Below are 17,289 nucleotides of genomic sequence, written 5' to 3'. Positions count from 1 at the left end.
AGGGTCAGGGAAATTATTTCCTGGGACTATCCAACTTGGTCACATATTATAGATCCTGATTCCTGCAGAAGCGACCGGTCCTTGGATCAATTGTTTGAATGTAAAAGGCTTTGGTTTCTCTGGGGTCAATTCCTAGTGATTTGCCTCCTGCTTAAAAATGCAAGATTTGCTGGTTCTCGAGCTGCAGACCAGATCCTGAAGAAGATTCAGTGGATGATTTTCTTCAACAGTGGGGCCCCATCAGGTTTATGTCTTACCACCTTTTGCAACGGTTCTCAGGACACAGGCATATGTCAGGAGGGATTTAGCTAGTCTAGTACTAGTAACCCTCTTTTGGCAAGCCGAGTTAGGTTATCCTCCACTACTGGAGCTCTCTGCACACTTTCCTTGGTGTCTTCCAGTGTTCCCACTTTTGCTCCTACGCCCAAAGTGTTAACCTCACTAGTTGGTAGCCCAGTGTCATCTTTGGCTCATATTTAGGTTGTCCTAGCATAAGCAAAGACTTTTGCAGGAGGCATTGTTGGTCACTAAAGAGTCCTCTGCTCCTTCCACTCAATTACGTTAAAAGGATTCCTGGGTAATCTTATCTGGCTGGCATGTGGGGCAAGAAAATGACAATTTCTTCCCCTCCATTAGCACTGCTAATTTTGGGTTTATTGATTTGTTTCTAGTAAGGTCACAGGATGGTAAATGCTTAGAGGTCAGCAAATTCTGCAGGTCACATCTAGCCAAGGGACAAACCAGTCAGAAAACATTTTCTTGTCTGTAGAATTTAGACTAAAATATTCTGCACTGCAAAATATGAGGGTGGTGATGAACTCGTTATTGCCCTGACCGGACAACAATTGCCTTTCTTTGAAACCTTTATCTTTCTCCTCACAGGGTGTAGCTTTCTTCATTATTAGACATTAAAACAAACAGTCTAGTTTTATTTTTACCCCAGTTTATCAGATTGCAAAATGTTCTCTCGTTAGATGCCTTTGTTACACTGCTTCACAGACTTTAACTTCCCATCTTCCTTGTGCTTCCCAGTTCGTCACTACTTTAAAAACCCTTTCACTCTGTATTGCCTTCTATGCTGGCCAGACAGGCATTGTGGATGATAGCTGAAGCTGGCACCGATGTATCCTCATTTGGGGCCTCCTCTAAAAAAGGGCTATGGCAAGCAATGGCAAGCAAAACATATGCTCCTTCTGAGTGCCTAGAACAGATTCTGAAAGCAGAAGCCTGGAATTGAAAGCCTACTTTTAAAATTGATTTTAAGCCAGTAGCGCATGTTTCTTACAAAATAATGGACAAGCTTTAAACTTCTCATAACTGAGGTCCCAGTTACATAATAGAATGGAAAATCTCCCAACTATCCTGACAGGAGGTTTGAGTTCTATTAAAGACATGAAGGTGAAGATTATATTCCATATTCCTCCCTTAATTTTGTTCTTTACCTTATTTTTAGGTATAGGGCTGCTCCATCTTCATGGGGTGCCAAAGCTTCCCAAATTTCATGGTGTTTCTACTGATAATATTCTGCATCTGCCCCTCTGCTGTCCATCAAATCGAAGGACTGTGGAATACGTCTTCTAAACATTTGTTGTGAGACCTTACAAAGAAGAGGAAGTTTGCTGCTTACTCTGCAGAGACAGGTTATAGAAGTTGCTTATGGTGGTTGGTGCATCCATTATGACGTCCCTATACAACTACTTCTACGTAGTCACAGATATATTGCTATTGTTAAATTTCATCCACGCTGGATTTATATTCTTTGCAGACAGAGTTTACCAGTAAAGAAGAATTCTCATAATCTTTGCCTTCATATCATGCCTTTAATAAACTTCAAAACTTCTTGTCATGTTAGTGGGGGAGAGTTTAAACCGATAATATTTCAGTCGATGTGAAGTCTGTATCTCTTTCCATGTCAGCAGTCTCCTTACATATGTTACACAGCCTTACTTGTTTCACAGGACCTCAGTTATTCATCAGTTGGTCTACCCAGAATGTGACAATGAAATACTTACTTCAAAAACAACTTATTAAAATTGCACGCAGTCTGATGGCACCTCCTGTTAAAATGTGTGCAACTGGGGAGCTCCTCTGATGAAGTGGATAAAAGCAAGGAATGCATTAGGAAACTTCATTTAAAAAGTTAAGACAAAAGCTATGTGTAACAGAATATCAACCAAGAAGTGATTCAAAGTGTGACAAGCGTGCCCTCCCTTATTGTGATCACGCACCCTGAAGCAGAAAAAAGCGGGTTTAAGTGCATTCACACCAACTCTTGTAGCTTAATAGAACGTTCTGCAGACACACATTAATAATTAAGCATTTACCGAGTAAGCCTTATCTGCTTCCCTCACTGTGTTGGGTATTTCTACTTGAACATCGTAACAGTAGAAAAGAGTTTGGGCCACAAGTCCTCCTGGCTTGAAAGATAGGCTTTCTGCCATGTCTACAAAGTTCACACAACTTATGTGCCCCATGCGAAAATGTTGCTGCTCCATGCTACAAGAATATCTAACTTTGCTGCACTTTTTGTTGTATAGACACTTACCAGGAGTGCTTTAATTTGTGCCAAAGTGGAATCTTCATGAATAGTTTCTGGTGTTTAGCTTTCTACGATGGTCCATGGGATTTACTGCCCTAATAGACATAACTGCACCAGGGGCTGTTTAATTTAGCAATTTTTTGTTTCCATCTCTCAGTAATACTACCCCTGAGTAATGTACACGAGTTTCTGTGTGTATGAGCACCTCGGTGTTAGCTTTATAAGTTAAGTTGTAATAAACCCATTTTTTGTATATCCATTTCTCTAGCTGGATAGGTCTTCCATTTTGTTGCCCTGAAGAGGCCTGTAATGAGAAGGATGAAACGTGAAAACATATATAATTGAAGGAGTCAAGCTTAATCTGGATGTGGAAACAAAATGTATTTATAAGGCATTTCCGGACTGGAATATATGAGAGGACATTGGTCTATCTCGCAGGTCTGCCTTGAGAGACTATCTCTTTAAAAGGACTGATGTTGATTCATAGGTGCAGCCTAAAAAGGAAAATAGTAGTGGAAGACTGCACTTCATGTTTTTATGTTTTTTCAATGTAAAGTTGTGTATTTTGTTGAGATTTAATGTGTTTATGTGGTGTTGAAAAAATATATCAAGATTTTGGGAGGTATTCGAGAGTGTGAGCATAATAATTTAATTTGTTGGCTAAAATTATCTCCTGTTCCCGGGGTTTATATACTTACTCTGTGGTAGATAAATCATATTTATAATAATGTATCCCTACTAAACAGTATTTTTATGCACATGTGGGCCTATAGCTGTGAGCACACCTAATGCACTGCAGTCACTACTGTGCAGTCAGGTCTGTATCCAAGTGGAATGCGTGGCTGCCATGTGCTAACAGGACAAAAGTGCCATTAGAACACAGGCACATCAGTGTGTACCGATCTGCCTTTGCAACATCTAGGGGCAATGTTAACACAACCCCGTTGCTCATAAAGAAACGGTTAATCTTGCAAGTCTTGAGACAACTAAAGAGGGACGTCAATGAAGCGCTTTGGCTTGCTCATAGTTCCCCAAAACAAGAATGCCATCTTGCTAACCTGAGACAAGCACATTTTAATCTGAGGCAAGCTGAACGGGGAATCAGAAGGCAGAACCTAGAGCAGTTTTGGACTAAACCCGTGACTAAACCTGTTTCAGACATTAAACACAAGAACTTGAGCATGTTCTGGAGCACAGTAAATACCCTAAAAAACCCACACAGCCTCAAATCAGAAACTGGTAATCTCTGAGGCTGACTAGGGGTCTTATTCGAAAGCTCACTTCAACCAAAATGAAGCTCTTGAGAACACCGCACTCCCCCGAGCACTAGCCAGGTCAAGTCATTCTGATGTACTGTTAATAGTCAGGGGAGGAAAAGAGGGGCTCCTGCCCAAATAGGGTTCCAAAGGCCATATATAAATCTGACCCAACCAAATGGGTGGACACCATGGCTGCTCCTTTTAATCGTGTTCTGACTGGCACGTCAATCTCAGATTCCTGGAGAGCATAGATAATTTTTCCAATGTATAAAAGGGGGAGAGGACAAATCGGACCCAAGGAACTATAGGCTGGTAGCACTGTTTGACAATGAAGCAAAATATTATACTGGGGTCCTTCTTGAACATCTCAGCGAATTTTGCAGTCAAAATTCAATAATTCCTCTAAATCAAACTGGGTTCAACAGTAAGACAGGAACAGAAACAAACAAAATGGCCTTATTGCTGTTTTTTGATTCCGCAAAGGCTGCCAACTCTAACTCTGCAATTCCAACAACTAAAGACCTAGAACAAGGCTGTGTCCTCGCCCCAACTTTATTTAATCCTTTCTTGGATTTTTCAACAGTTTTTTCTTCCATTAACACACGTGACACGTCTGGGCTTGGCTGTAAAGGTGGAACCTCCTTTACGCTGATTATGTGGTACTACTCAGCAAAACTAGGGCGGGAATGAAGCACCTACTGCCAGCAACCAAAGCTTACACTTTAAAGAATGGGCTGCAAATCAATCACAAAAAGACCAAAATTATCATTTCCGGCAGGAGGTCCCTCAAGGGGACAGCAACCTGGAGTCTAGAAGGCAGCAAGCTAGAAGTAATTGCCACCTATAAATACATTTGCCTCTTGTGTGACAGCCATGACTCCTTTACTAAAGGCAGGGACGAAATAAGACAGGGCAAACCCTTTCTATCCTCTGGGCCTCTGAAGCTCTTGGGAAAACTTAAGTACACTCAGCCCACCGTTAGAAGTAGCTAGAGCTAAGGTTGTTGCCTTTCTGGCCTATGGAAGTACTGGCCTATGGAAGCACTGCCCTTCGCGGCAGAGCCTCTCAGGTCTTGGATGACACCAGAGTGAGCATATAATCAGCACCTGTTCAAGCTTCCACAACATACCTCACCAGCTAAGATTAGGTTGGAGTTTGGCCTGCTCAAACAGTCTCTTGTCAGGCGAGCAGCTTTCATCAACTTTTGCCCCAAAATGAGAAATGCGTCTGGGAACACCATAAACAGTTTTATATAACAGAGGGAATATAAGTAAAGTTCTGCTCCCCAGCCCAAAACTATCAAGATGCCTCAATCGAGCAGCTTGGCCTGGACAGCCTATGGCCATCAGCATCAAACCATAAGCTTTTTAAATCGTCAACCAAAAAAGTCATAAAGCACTCGTAACTAACAGAAGACAAGACAACCTTTGAAAAAACATTTGACATGCCTGGCTAGTCTTAAACAGCTACAAGTCCTTAGCCCCTCAGTCATACTTGGGTGAAGTCCTAACGCACAGCACTAAGAGGAAGTATTTGCTCCATCGTCTGGGGGTCCTTTCAGTAAGAAAGCACAAGAGCCCATGGTTCCTGCCTGAAAAGAATGGGGCTTGTTGTCTCTGTGGAATTGCGCCTGAAAGTCTGACTCGTATGTTTTGCCTGTGCAATCCCACCTTGAATGAACAATGAAAATTGCTGTGCCCGTTATGGGTACAACAACGCTGTCTTAAGTAGTCTCAATTCAGACAATCAAAGACTGATTTCTCAAACTGTGAGATATCTGGAGAGAGTGATGTGGGCTTTGCCTGGCATAAACACCCATGAGCCTAAAACACAGGCCCTCTCCCACCTGTACTTCGATCCCTGCTAGGCCGCACAACACTATCAAGGAAGTGGGCTTTTTTTTGTCTTCCTGTATTTATTTTGTTTTAGACATGTGGCCACCAAGATAATACAGAACTGCATGGTAGTAAAAAAAAGTAGAACTGCCAATGTTCACAATGCATTTCTAATTCCAGGCTTTGATGCATTTAGGCACATTTGCACTTTAGGTATTTCAGGTCTGTCTGGGGTAATGCATTTTATTGTGAATTGTGTATTATCTATGGATTTTATCATAAGTGTAATGGTTTTAATTAACTAAGCACTTCTAAATAAAATGTGCTTACTTACTTACAGCCTAGCTTCAGCAGCCTCACTTCAAAAGGTCTCACTACCACTTTTTAAATCCCTTTGCTGCTGCCCAGCCCTCAGACTCCCCAAAAGGGCTGAGCTTTTTTATTTTAATATTTGGGACACTTGCAGCTTAAGTCTTCTTAACTTATTTCATACAAAACGTATTCAGGCCAAATTTGTCTTTTTGGAGATTCTAAAGATACCCGGATGGGAACCAAAAAAAAAAAAACAGTCAAAATATAGAAATATATATTTTTTTTAATCGGAATGAAGTGCTGTGCAAGACAGTATATGTCTTTTCTAAAAATTGAATCAACACAAGGTTGACTGTACTAAGATTAACCATCCATATTCCAGATTTCAAAAAACGGAAAGGGTTGTAAAATAGTTTGACCACAGTTTTTGCATTTTTTCAAGTAGCAGTTAACTTTTCTATTTTTTATGGTTTTTGAGCTTAGTGGTAGAAATAGATGTGAAATGTGGGTTGCAGTAATGATAAAGTGGGGGTCCACAGAAGTCAAAAGGTTAGGAACCACTGGTCTAGTCATTCACCAAGGAAAGTGAGAGGAAACTGGAATTAACCCACTATCGGCTGGCACATATTTCAAAACTATGCTAATAAAAAAATAAAAATCCTCTCACTTGCCTTGGGGAGGTGGATGTTCAAGCCCAGAAAAACTGTTGATTAGAGAAGGGGGTGGTCTAAGGCACAACATCCAAGGAGAGAAAACAAGGCTTTGGCGACCATCTTAACGTGACAACTAGTCATGCTCTCCGCATCACATTGACTGCAACGCCAAAGGGGCCTATTTCACTCCAGGGAATCCAAACAGCATGTCTTCAGGTTCAGTTGGAATAATCAAAGGTTTGTTTTTCTAGTTCATTTGCACACCTCACATTGAATTTCAGCAACCACTGTGGTAATAAAACTGCTTTTTCTAGGATAACCTGTTTTTAATGCACTACGCAAAACTGTCTTTTCGTACCAGAACTTTAAAATAAGTATAGGGAGCATTCAAACAAAATACTCCACAATCCCAAAATATTTAACAATGTAAAAAGACAGCACAGGTGAGAGAATCTCTCCTTTATGCCAACAGCTTAGCCTTTGTTGTTCGGCCTGCCGGTCTGTCTGTCTGTGCTCAGCTTTATGGGCATCCCTGCAGTTTACTTGGTACCCACTGAAGAATACTAGCAAGCTGGACAATGCCGCACATGGTCAAGGGTACATCAGTTGTTCTGCAAAATAAACAAGAGGGGGAGTTATGAACGCGGGCCTTCACCGAAGATGCAGAGCACTGAAACTCTGAGAGCTGTACATTCACCACTGACCACCATTTTCTCCGGCTGCAGGAGACTATTGCAAAGACAAATAAGATACGACAAAGAAAACCTCCATGGCAAAACGATGAGAAACTCCTGCTGTGCTTTTGGGCGATGCAAGATGTAACACCGCACACAGGGATGCTGGAAATCCCGCCCCAAGAGAGATGAACAGAAAGTAGGCATGGACTGGCCCAAAGAAGCATGATAGATCTGGGGTTCACTGGGGAGAATACTGTGGCCTTAACAGACGCTTGATTGACTGACTGCAAAGAAAGAATGTCTCACCTCCTAATCTGAGCAGTGAAGAACTGCAGAGTCGATACATGCAGCCCCACAACTAACCCATTAGTAGGACTAACATATTGGGATATTACCACAACAATTTCTTTATGAAGTAATATGCCTTTTTAATTCTACATTATGTGCATGATGTCAGCTATGAATCATTGCATCATGGAATATGGCAATCTGCACTTCTTTACTTCTTTTGGAAAGACTAAAATACTGTTTTAAAAAAAAATTATGAGGAAGGTGGTTTGCTTTAGTCCTTAATTTCAATGGCAGTAGGTTAGCCCTATTAAAAATGGCTACACTGTTCAAACTACTGTGCATTCTCCAAAACTGTCACAATGAGATCACATGGGTTTTCCCACAAAAGAGATTACTCTTGCACATTTCTATGGGTGCACAAGACACCAAGAGTAGCCTTTGCTAAATGCATCCAATCTTGGTGCAACTGTATACTCTGTATGGCACACATATGACGCTACTACCAGGTGGCCTACCTATCTGTTAATGACTGGCTGTCTGGATGTTGAGACGACTTGGCGATGTGGGTGGTATTGCCAGAGTGTATGGAGCCTGTGGCATTTGGAGAAGCACACGTGGAGCAAACACTAGACAGTCTACAAATGCAATATTAAATTGATGGCATAAAGCACTTAAAAGTGTGGGATGGAATAGGCAAGTGACCAATGAGGCTTCTTCGTGGCAAGGTACGACACTTAAACAGTTTAAGAATTAGAGGATTCTCACACTGGGACAACATACTTATCTAGCTTGTGAGAGATGTCCTGGAAATGAATCACAAGAAATTCTCTCTTTATGAAGAGAGAACTTTCCAATTACACATAACCCAGATCTACAAATATTTACAACTTAGACCTATGCTGGGTCGTCATTAAACAGCCTTAGAAAATGTGCCACAATACAGCTCACTAGCGCGTGAAATAACGCCCCTGCTAGAATTAATGAAGATATTGGCTACATTGAAATGCTTGGCAAATTAAATTCCTGACAAACTAATTGATTTAAAACTGACATCTTATGTCAGATAGGGCAACTCCCGTCCGCCATTCCTTTATATGTGGGGCTGAGAAAGGAGATTTTTCCATGTAACATGTTTGTGTCAATTGATTCAAAAATATTGGTCCAGGGTAGCATGGACTCCGAGTGAGGTGATATACACCACCGTCTTAAGAATGATGAAGAAGGCTGGCTTCCCGAGGAGTGTCAGGACATTAATAGTACTGCAGTTTCTGCTAGCCAAACAAAGCATAGCTAAACAACGGACATCCCCAGTGGCCCTGTCAAAGGTAGAATGTTTGCAGGGAATGGGCATATGTAATGGTTTGGCAATATTTAAATATTTGGGGGTGGCTGCCCTCGTAAACATAGGAAAATCTGGGACTATAAATGTCGCATTTTGGTATACATACATATATAATAATGCAAATAGGTTGTTACAGTTAGCATGTACGTGAAGGTTATAATTGCTAGTGTATTATCAGTAACGCTGTGCTAGGTGAGTGCCAGTACATGTTGTGCCACAGTTGCTTTGCTACCAATGCATTACCAATAAAAAAAATATTTAACAAAACGAAATTTAAAAATATATATATATTTTTTTTACTGCTCACCACTCCCAATTGTGTCACACTGCACTGTCAATACCTCTGATTACAAATGCCCTCAGATAGAATTGTAAAATAATAAACAAATTCAGGAAGATATATAAAATATATATTTTTGTACACCTAAAGCAGTATGCGGGCCATTGTGCCCCATTGTTTTGGATGTACTCTTACCCCAACGAAGGCACATACTTTGAATTTAATCAAACTGTGTTTCAATTTTTGTTGTATGAAGAGATCATCAAGAAAGAAAAAAATATATTTTTTTGTTTTGTGTCAACGAAGACCACATTATTATTACGGTTTTGAGAAAAGGTTTGGGTAAACAAAAATATACAAATTACGTTGGGTGCTGACCATCTGACAATGCCAGGAGGCAGGGTCAACTCTCAGAAAAGACCCAAGGGTACATCGAACTCGTGTCTTGGAGTGTTGTGTAATACTTGGGAAATGTCATTTTAAAAGTTATGTGTTTTGTGTTGTGGTGTAATAAAAATATTCTAAAAGACAAAAACAAATTAAAGAGTCTGGAATGGGCTTACAAGTGTTCTGGCAGTAATTTATGCTGGCTCTGGCTACAAACAACCTGAATGTGCAACATAAGTTCAACCAGAAGCAAGGCAAAGAACACATCACACGTCAGACAGTGTCCACGGACAAATTTCGACACAGGTCAGCGCGCTTTCTGGAACTGCTACTGGAAGGTCCAACTTTATAGTCCGGAGAGGGCGTTTCTCAGCAAGGTCTCTGCAAAGCTTGCAACCAAGATTCAGTTTGCCTTTGGCAAGTCTAGAAATATTCCAGCAGTTGTAAATCCGCCCTTCTTCCATTCTCTAAGGCATGTTTTAGTTATTCTTCAATTCAATGAAGTATGTTAGTCAGGCCAATCAGTTAGGTATATCATTATTTTTAAGTATTTATTCTGTAGAACTTCTTAAAAAACATGAATTCGGTTAAAGAGTCGACACCTGATGCAGTGTTGTTAACTGTACGTTTGGAGAATGTCATGCGTGTTGGTTTTATACCATGTGGTCGACAGTGAAGCTATTAATTTGTGACTCTCGAGTACATTATTGTTAACAGCTTTATAAATTGCAACCTTACTCATTTATGTTTTGCAGTTTCAACGTACTATCAATGATATTTTTTTTTTAAATAAACACAGAAAAAGACTTGGCTCTTGGCTTCCATTCTCTCAAAGTGTTGCTGCTGAATATACAGGTCTTGGCAGTATCATGTAATAGAGATAGAAACATACATCCGTGGGCACATCCGAAGCATCCAAAAATACAATTGCTAACATGAATATACTCCCGTTGCAGAGGGAACAAGTCACATTCCAGAAGAGTTTGACAGACCCTCAAACTGAAGAAATTATTTATTTGGGCTACCAGGTTTAATGTCCTGTTCATCCTCCACTGTCTTGCCCAGCAAATTTTGGAGGTTCTTCATTACCAGCCTACCCGATAACATTTGCAAACAGGGTGTGCTAAAAAGCAGTCTTTGCCTTTCCCCAAAGGCCTAGCTTTAGCAACGCTTTCAGGAACACACCTCCTAAATAAGGGCTTGGATTTTGAGCAGTTAAGGCATTACGTAGTGTTGGAGTTGCAATGCTATGAGCCTTCATGCACCTTAAGATGTAAAGGATGTAATAACAATCATTTATGTGTAGGCTACTGATATACGGATGAAATGCATCAGGGCTGCAAAAAGCGAAGGTTGATTTGGAGGAAAAGAGTAAAAAGGAAATCAAAACCCGTATGAACTGCTACTGCTTGCTACCAAGGAAGAATAATATATAAGAATTGAATGAAACCAATAGACCACTTTATAATTCGTAGGTTATGCCACGGATTAAAGAAGATTTAAATAAAAAAAAAAAAAAAAACTCTCTCCCTCTGGTCCGCTACTTTTGGATGTTGTCATCCACTCATATTGCACCATGGTAAAAAAACAATCACGATATCACAAACTATAAACACCCGCTGACCACCGTAAATCCTGACTCTACTAATAAATGTGGCAAATAATTGATTTAAAAAAAAAAAAAAAAAACACACACAACTCTACTAGATTTTGCACAAATATAGTTTATTATTAATCAAAGTGCCATCAATCAAAACAACAAAACCAGAATCAAGGTTAATTACTCCATTAGTTCAATAATGAGCCGGGTAGTTCACTAGTCCCTTGGTCCATTCGTGCCTAACAAATCCCTCAGTAATCGGTGTATACTTTGCATGTTTTCAGACATCAGTCCATTTTAAGAAGCATCCAATCCTTTAATATATCCACATAGTCAGGGACCTATTTGACAGTAATTCCAAAATCTCACCATCCTTCCTCCTAGTCAAAACCCAACTCAACTCCTATGAGCTTAAAATAAAATGCAATCCTTTGTGGGCTCCCCTATACTCATTCCAGATTTTAACACCATTTTCAAATTTCCTCACCCAAATCCGATGCAACCTAAGAACAGGCCATCTGACACCCTGCCTCCCACCTAGCTTGACCTTAAGTATCAAGGCCACCAACCACCTTGCTGCGTCCCATGCCTATCCCACTTTGTCACCAGAAGCATCCTAAGATGCCCTTTATGTCACTAGCCCTCCACATCCTAACTACCCCAAAAGTGCTCCATAAAACCATCCTAATTAAAATGTAACATATGCTTGCTTCTTAAATATATTTTGCCAGTCTCTTCGACAGCACTAGACAGTCTTCTCTTTCTTCTCCCTGTTCACTGATCTTTGCTGAGAGAACACTGATCAGGGTTCGACTTCCGTTATAGATCTCTGAATCACATTCTTACTCCCCCATTTCATTTCCAGATAGTGGACTGTTAAATGAAGGAGTTCTGGTGGCCTACAATTTCTGCTATGTTCTATGTACTTCAGCTTCTTGTTTGGGAGCCATGTAATTTTCTTGGGCAGTTCACAAAGGCCTCTAAATGCCTTCCTGGCATTCACAAATAAAAGGCTACATCCCAAATACTGTCTCATTTGGGAGAGGAGTGCAGGCATTAGGGGCTGTGCTTTCTCCTTTTATTTGCTTCCACCTGGGTCAACATCCTTTTAAAAAAAAGTCCTAACCAGTAACCATCCATGTGGTAACCTGTAAGATCCATTGTCAAATGTAGGGCCTTTCTTCTGCCTAATCTGGATCATGGGAGTCCGCAATCACTCCCAGGCTGAATTTGCACAAGTGAGGGAGTTGCTAATCAGCCTAAGAAGCTGGAACTCTCAGACTCCTTCTCCAAGCAATAGGGCTACTCAATTGGATGCATTTCGCTTGCTAACACGGCTTAGGATTGTTGTTGATGCTCCAAGTGCTCTTAATCTCTCGATACATCTTGAATACCAGTGTATTTAAGGGTCTCAGTAGCAAGGAGTGAGTCATTTTCCCCATGCTGCTTACTGGGCTATTTGTGGCGACAGGTGATACAAGAAACACTGACTTTGGAGAAGCAAGTCTTATGGACTTGAAATAAGCTTATAGGCTGCTGTACAAAACCTGAGAAACAGACTAGAATTCCTTCCTTTAGAGAAGCTTGTCCACAAGATTTCCCCTCAATTTGCCATGTTTGTCATGGCCACTGATAACCAGTTTATGGGAAGTTTAAAAACATTTTAAGTGACTGAAGGGCACAAGTGCCATCTTGGGTAAAGTTTATTTAAAATATGTCACCAGCTTAGATCGACCAGCAATACTGAACCAAAAGCCTGAAAGAAAGCAGAGAGAGGAAAATGAGCGAGAAAGGAAAGAGAGAGAGAGAAAAAATATGTCAGTGAGAGTGTATGAGATAATGAGTGAGTGAGAAGGTGAAAGATCTTCAAGAACTCTTCCATTCATAGTTATTACAAGTCTGTAGCCTTTCCAAAGTCTGCTAAAAACCCATCCTCCCTAACTAGTACTACACCACCCCTTATGTTTCTATGTCACCATAATCCTACAGCTATTTTCCAATCACTTATCTCTTGAGTTGTAAAAAGATCTACATTGTTGACAGTAAGGAGGGTTTAATTGATCAGAAGTACCCTATACCAGCAGGCATCACTTTTCAAGTGAACTACCTGTACTTGCAACTTAAAACAACATGCATTGGCAAAGCCAACAGGTCGGGGTATAAATGGTATTAGCACATAAAAGTGAGACAGAAGGGATGGAGACACCAGAGACAGTTACAGCTGAAAAGTAGCCCCTCCTGGAGCTCATTGCAATCACTCAAATGGAGGCAGACAGACACATTCAAACAGCTAATGGCATCAGGAGAGAGATGTATATTTCATTGGGCTGAGCTAGGATTAGATTGGCAACCTGCTCAGTCAATGGATGAAAAGAATGAAATTAAAGCCCACTCTAAGCATATTGCTAACTATTGGTCTGTTGACAGCTATAATGGTTAAAAAAAAAAAAAAAACAGACCTCATAGTTGGTTAATTGAAAGCTTATAACACAAAACCAGGGGTGTGGAATTTAATAAAATATCTACTTGTCCATGGTACAGGTTGCTTCTTGAACGTACTTGTCCTGTAAAAAAAACTACTCGTCCCTTTGGTGCCCTGTAGTGCAGCGGCAAATTATGGCAAAATCTCATTATGTAAGAGCTCCGAGAATAGCTTCTTTGATTATGCAAGGGCTTCTACTATAGTATGGCTTGAATACTTGCAATTTCAATCCCTACTATAGCAATTTCCTTATTTTGCCTCTTTTCCGCAGATCTACATCAGTCAATCAGTGGCATAACAAAACTGGATGGGGGCCCTCTGCAAAGAACATGGAGGCCCCCTGGAGGGAGACAGTGGGGCCTTTCTTACGCCACTGGTGGCAATGTGTAGTTTTTGAGACTAAAAGCTTTTTTTTCTCGTTTTGCCAGTGTTTGTTACAATGGTGAGGTCTTGGCTGCTCCCACAACAATGAAGTGCTACAAAAGCCATGTCAAAACAAGACACGCATTGATGAAACCAAAAGACCACAAAAAATGTTGGATCGGTTGTCTTTGCCAGTGCTTGTTTATTTTCATGCTTCCCATAATCTTGTTGAAATCGGTGACACTGATTTTCTATTAGGAATATTTTTGGGAAATACTAGCATGCATCAACACTGACTGACTAAATGATGCTTCAAATATAGTTCATAAAATTTCATAGTAGCGAAACTTTTTTTTTTTCCTACTTGAATTTTTTTCTGAACATTTTATTATGAAAGCAAAGAATTATTGCTCTTGCTTACAAGCATCAGCAAACATATGCATTTGATCAGAGAGCATTCTGGGAGCATTATACTTAGCGTCATATTGTTAAGCTTTTCAAAGGTGTATATATTTTTTTCCTCACTGGGACCACTGTCAGTAGTCAGTGTGACCTTAAAACCTATATTTATAGCGCTCACCCTAATAATGAAGGTTTTTCATTAATAAACCATAAATGCAAGTTCGGACAGCATTAGCATATGAACACACATATTACCTCAAATGCAGACAGTTCCCTTCTCTGTAAACTGGAAGCCAAAGGGTTTGTGATGCAGGGGGTTGGCCTACTTGTCCCAAGGACAAAATAAATATGAAAACGTGTTACCCTTAACCCCAAACAATATGTCCCAAGTGTCGGGTGATAGGAATTCCACATCTTTGACGAAACCATGTTTTCTTGATGTGCCTTAATTTGGCCTGGCATCCCTTATACCCATTTCATAAGTTAAAAGCAGCCTACAAATCATCACTCTGGCAAACACACTTTAAAGGTTTTACAATTTCACCCTTTGATAATGGCTGTGGATCCTGTATAAAAGGATCTGCACATTCATGAACAGAAACAATGTGGTAGGAAAACATGTTTACCTTGATACTGTTGTAGAGGTGAATCCCTGAATCCATGGCGCAAGGGAGTACTGTGCTGGTTACACACATTTTCATCATCAGTAAATGTCTGGTTCCGTAACCTTTCTCTCCACCGCTCTTTGTATGCAACATACAATACAATGCCTGCTGCTGTCCCTAGAGCCAACCCGAAGCCTGCACGGTAACTCCAAGCTCTAGCATCAGACATGACAATTCTCTTTTGTTCCTAAACAGAAGCAATAAACAGTTATTTAATATAGCCAGTCTGAAACAAATCACGTAAACTTTGAGGAGTAAGTAGGGCAATTGGTTAATTAACCCAGGAGAGGTGCCTAATATTAACACATACCTTTTCCTGCGTGTCATCTGTTATTTTAACTATTCTACATTCTTTTGTTTTTAAGTTTTTATTATTTTGAGTTTTTAGGTCCAGCTTGAGAGAGCTTTTCATTTTGCCACAACTCAAGGTAAAAAAAAGAATACACACATAAGCTTTCAGTGTTGATCTGAGAGGTTACACATCTTGGATTGTATTATAGCACTGGTGAAGGTGCTGAAAAGTAGTTCCTTGCTCCAGCATTGACTGTTACACTGCTATGGATGAGAATCTTTCACCTTCAGCGCTGCACAGAATGTGCTGTGGATGAAACAGTTTTATTCTGGCTGCCAGGACCGGGAAACTCCCTGGTGTTTGCATCAAAACGCTTCCCTTTACAGTCTCCCACACCCAACAGTGGCTGCTAGGACAAAAGCTGCCTCTACAGTTATAGGCATTTCTCCACCCTCCTTGTGAATGATGATTAGCCCACCAATTAGGATATGCTGACGTCCTCACTGTTGAAAGTGAAATTAGAATAAACCTTTCCCCCTGTTCTGTGTTCGTGGGGTGCAGCTCAGCCAGCCAGCCTCGTTGCACCGAGCACTGATTGCGACAGAAGTAGTACCACTGGAATGGGGAGACACACTAATTTTAAATAGTATCATAGCCAATTAGATCCCTTCTCAGGGATTTAAACAGATAGGTGAATCCACCCAGTAGAATACAGGGCTTTATTTTTATGAGTGGAGTAGCCCCCATGGCACAGAACACTGCTCTCCCATGGTCCATAGTCTTGTCATTATTTCTGCCCCTGAGGGCAGTTTATAGGAGTTTACCCTCAATATGCCCATCCGAGTTTAGACTATGCTGTATGCAGAAGGTCCACTAACCCCTTACACACTTTACAATGGAGTATGGGGCCTCTCCATTCATTCTGGCATCGGGCTGCTCCTTCAAGTACTTGGGCCCACCCAGTCCTTCTTCCCCCACAAGAGTGGCAGATTTGAGGGTCTATCCTCAATTAATGGGTTGGGAGGGGGCAGACCTGTTGTGGCACAGAGCATCACCCCCTCTCACCAGAGGTTAAGGAATTATTTGTGCGCCCCAGTGTGGGGAGATTGGGGATTAACCCCTAGTCCCAAATCACTCACCTATAGAGGGCATAAGGCATACTAGACACAAAGGAGTATCTAATTCATACTGAATAGGGTTGGGGACTAGCATATCCTGCCAGTGGTTTAGTCACTCTCAACCTGGGACCTAGCCAGTCTTTCTCCCTCTTGGAGGTGTTATAGGAGTTTACCAATGAACTGATCTTCCAAGGGGGTGGGGTGGACCCACTACACACCAAGAATTACTCATGTAACAAGCAGTGAGAAAGTCACTAAATTTCACGTAGGAGTGTCAGGTGTTGTCAACATGCGGCATCAGATCCTGATCCATCCATCACAAGGTACAGGAAAAATCCACTTTGTGCCTTGCCACTGCATGTCATAGTAGGTTCTGGTTTGGTTTCCACTCTACTTGCGTTATCACATTTTCTTTGATTTTAGTTATGTTTCCTTTAATGACTGCTACCTTGCACTTTTTCATACTGTAATATGCCTACCCAAACTAACCAGGAACTAGAGGCACTGTACCCATGGTACTAATGGGTTTGAAGCAAGACAGTGTTACTGGTCCGACTGTATTAATGGGTTTCAAGTACATAATGGACTGCAACAAACAATCATAGTATGTATACCCAGCAAGGTACTGTCTTATAGCCAAAACCGTGAACTAGAACTGTTGGGCTTGACATTGCCTTTGTATTGCAGGAAAATGGAGGCTCTAGCAAGGCCTCACACAATTCCCGCTAGTGATGAGATCCTGCAAGACTAATTGAAACCTCAGACACCTTTTTGGACGCTCGTCTATTTAAG

General features: G+C 40.9%; 1 protein-coding gene across 4 annotated transcripts in view; it reads right to left on the bottom strand.

The window, feature by feature from the left end:
- The window catches only part of RMDN3 (regulator of microtubule dynamics 3), a 114,188-nt gene that overhangs the window by 87,005 nt on the left and 9,894 nt on the right, over nucleotides 1–17,289 (bottom strand). For all 4 annotated transcript variants that reach the window (XM_069208563.1, XM_069208565.1, XM_069208564.1 and 1 more), the window contains exon 2: nucleotides 15,049–15,274. In XM_069208563.1, coding sequence (XP_069064664.1) covers nucleotides 15,049–15,256 — 208 coding nt within the window. In that variant the 5' untranslated portion in view covers nucleotides 15,257–15,274. The remainder of the gene's footprint in view (nucleotides 1–15,048; nucleotides 15,275–17,289) is intronic.

This window comes from Pleurodeles waltl, chromosome 9 (assembly GCF_031143425.1).
Source record: "Pleurodeles waltl isolate 20211129_DDA chromosome 9, aPleWal1.hap1.20221129, whole genome shotgun sequence".
Classification (NCBI taxonomy): domain Eukaryota; kingdom Metazoa; phylum Chordata; class Amphibia; order Caudata; family Salamandridae; genus Pleurodeles; species Pleurodeles waltl.
The sequence above is the reverse complement of the archived record's forward strand: the minus strand, read 5'-3'. Positions and strand labels throughout refer to the sequence as shown.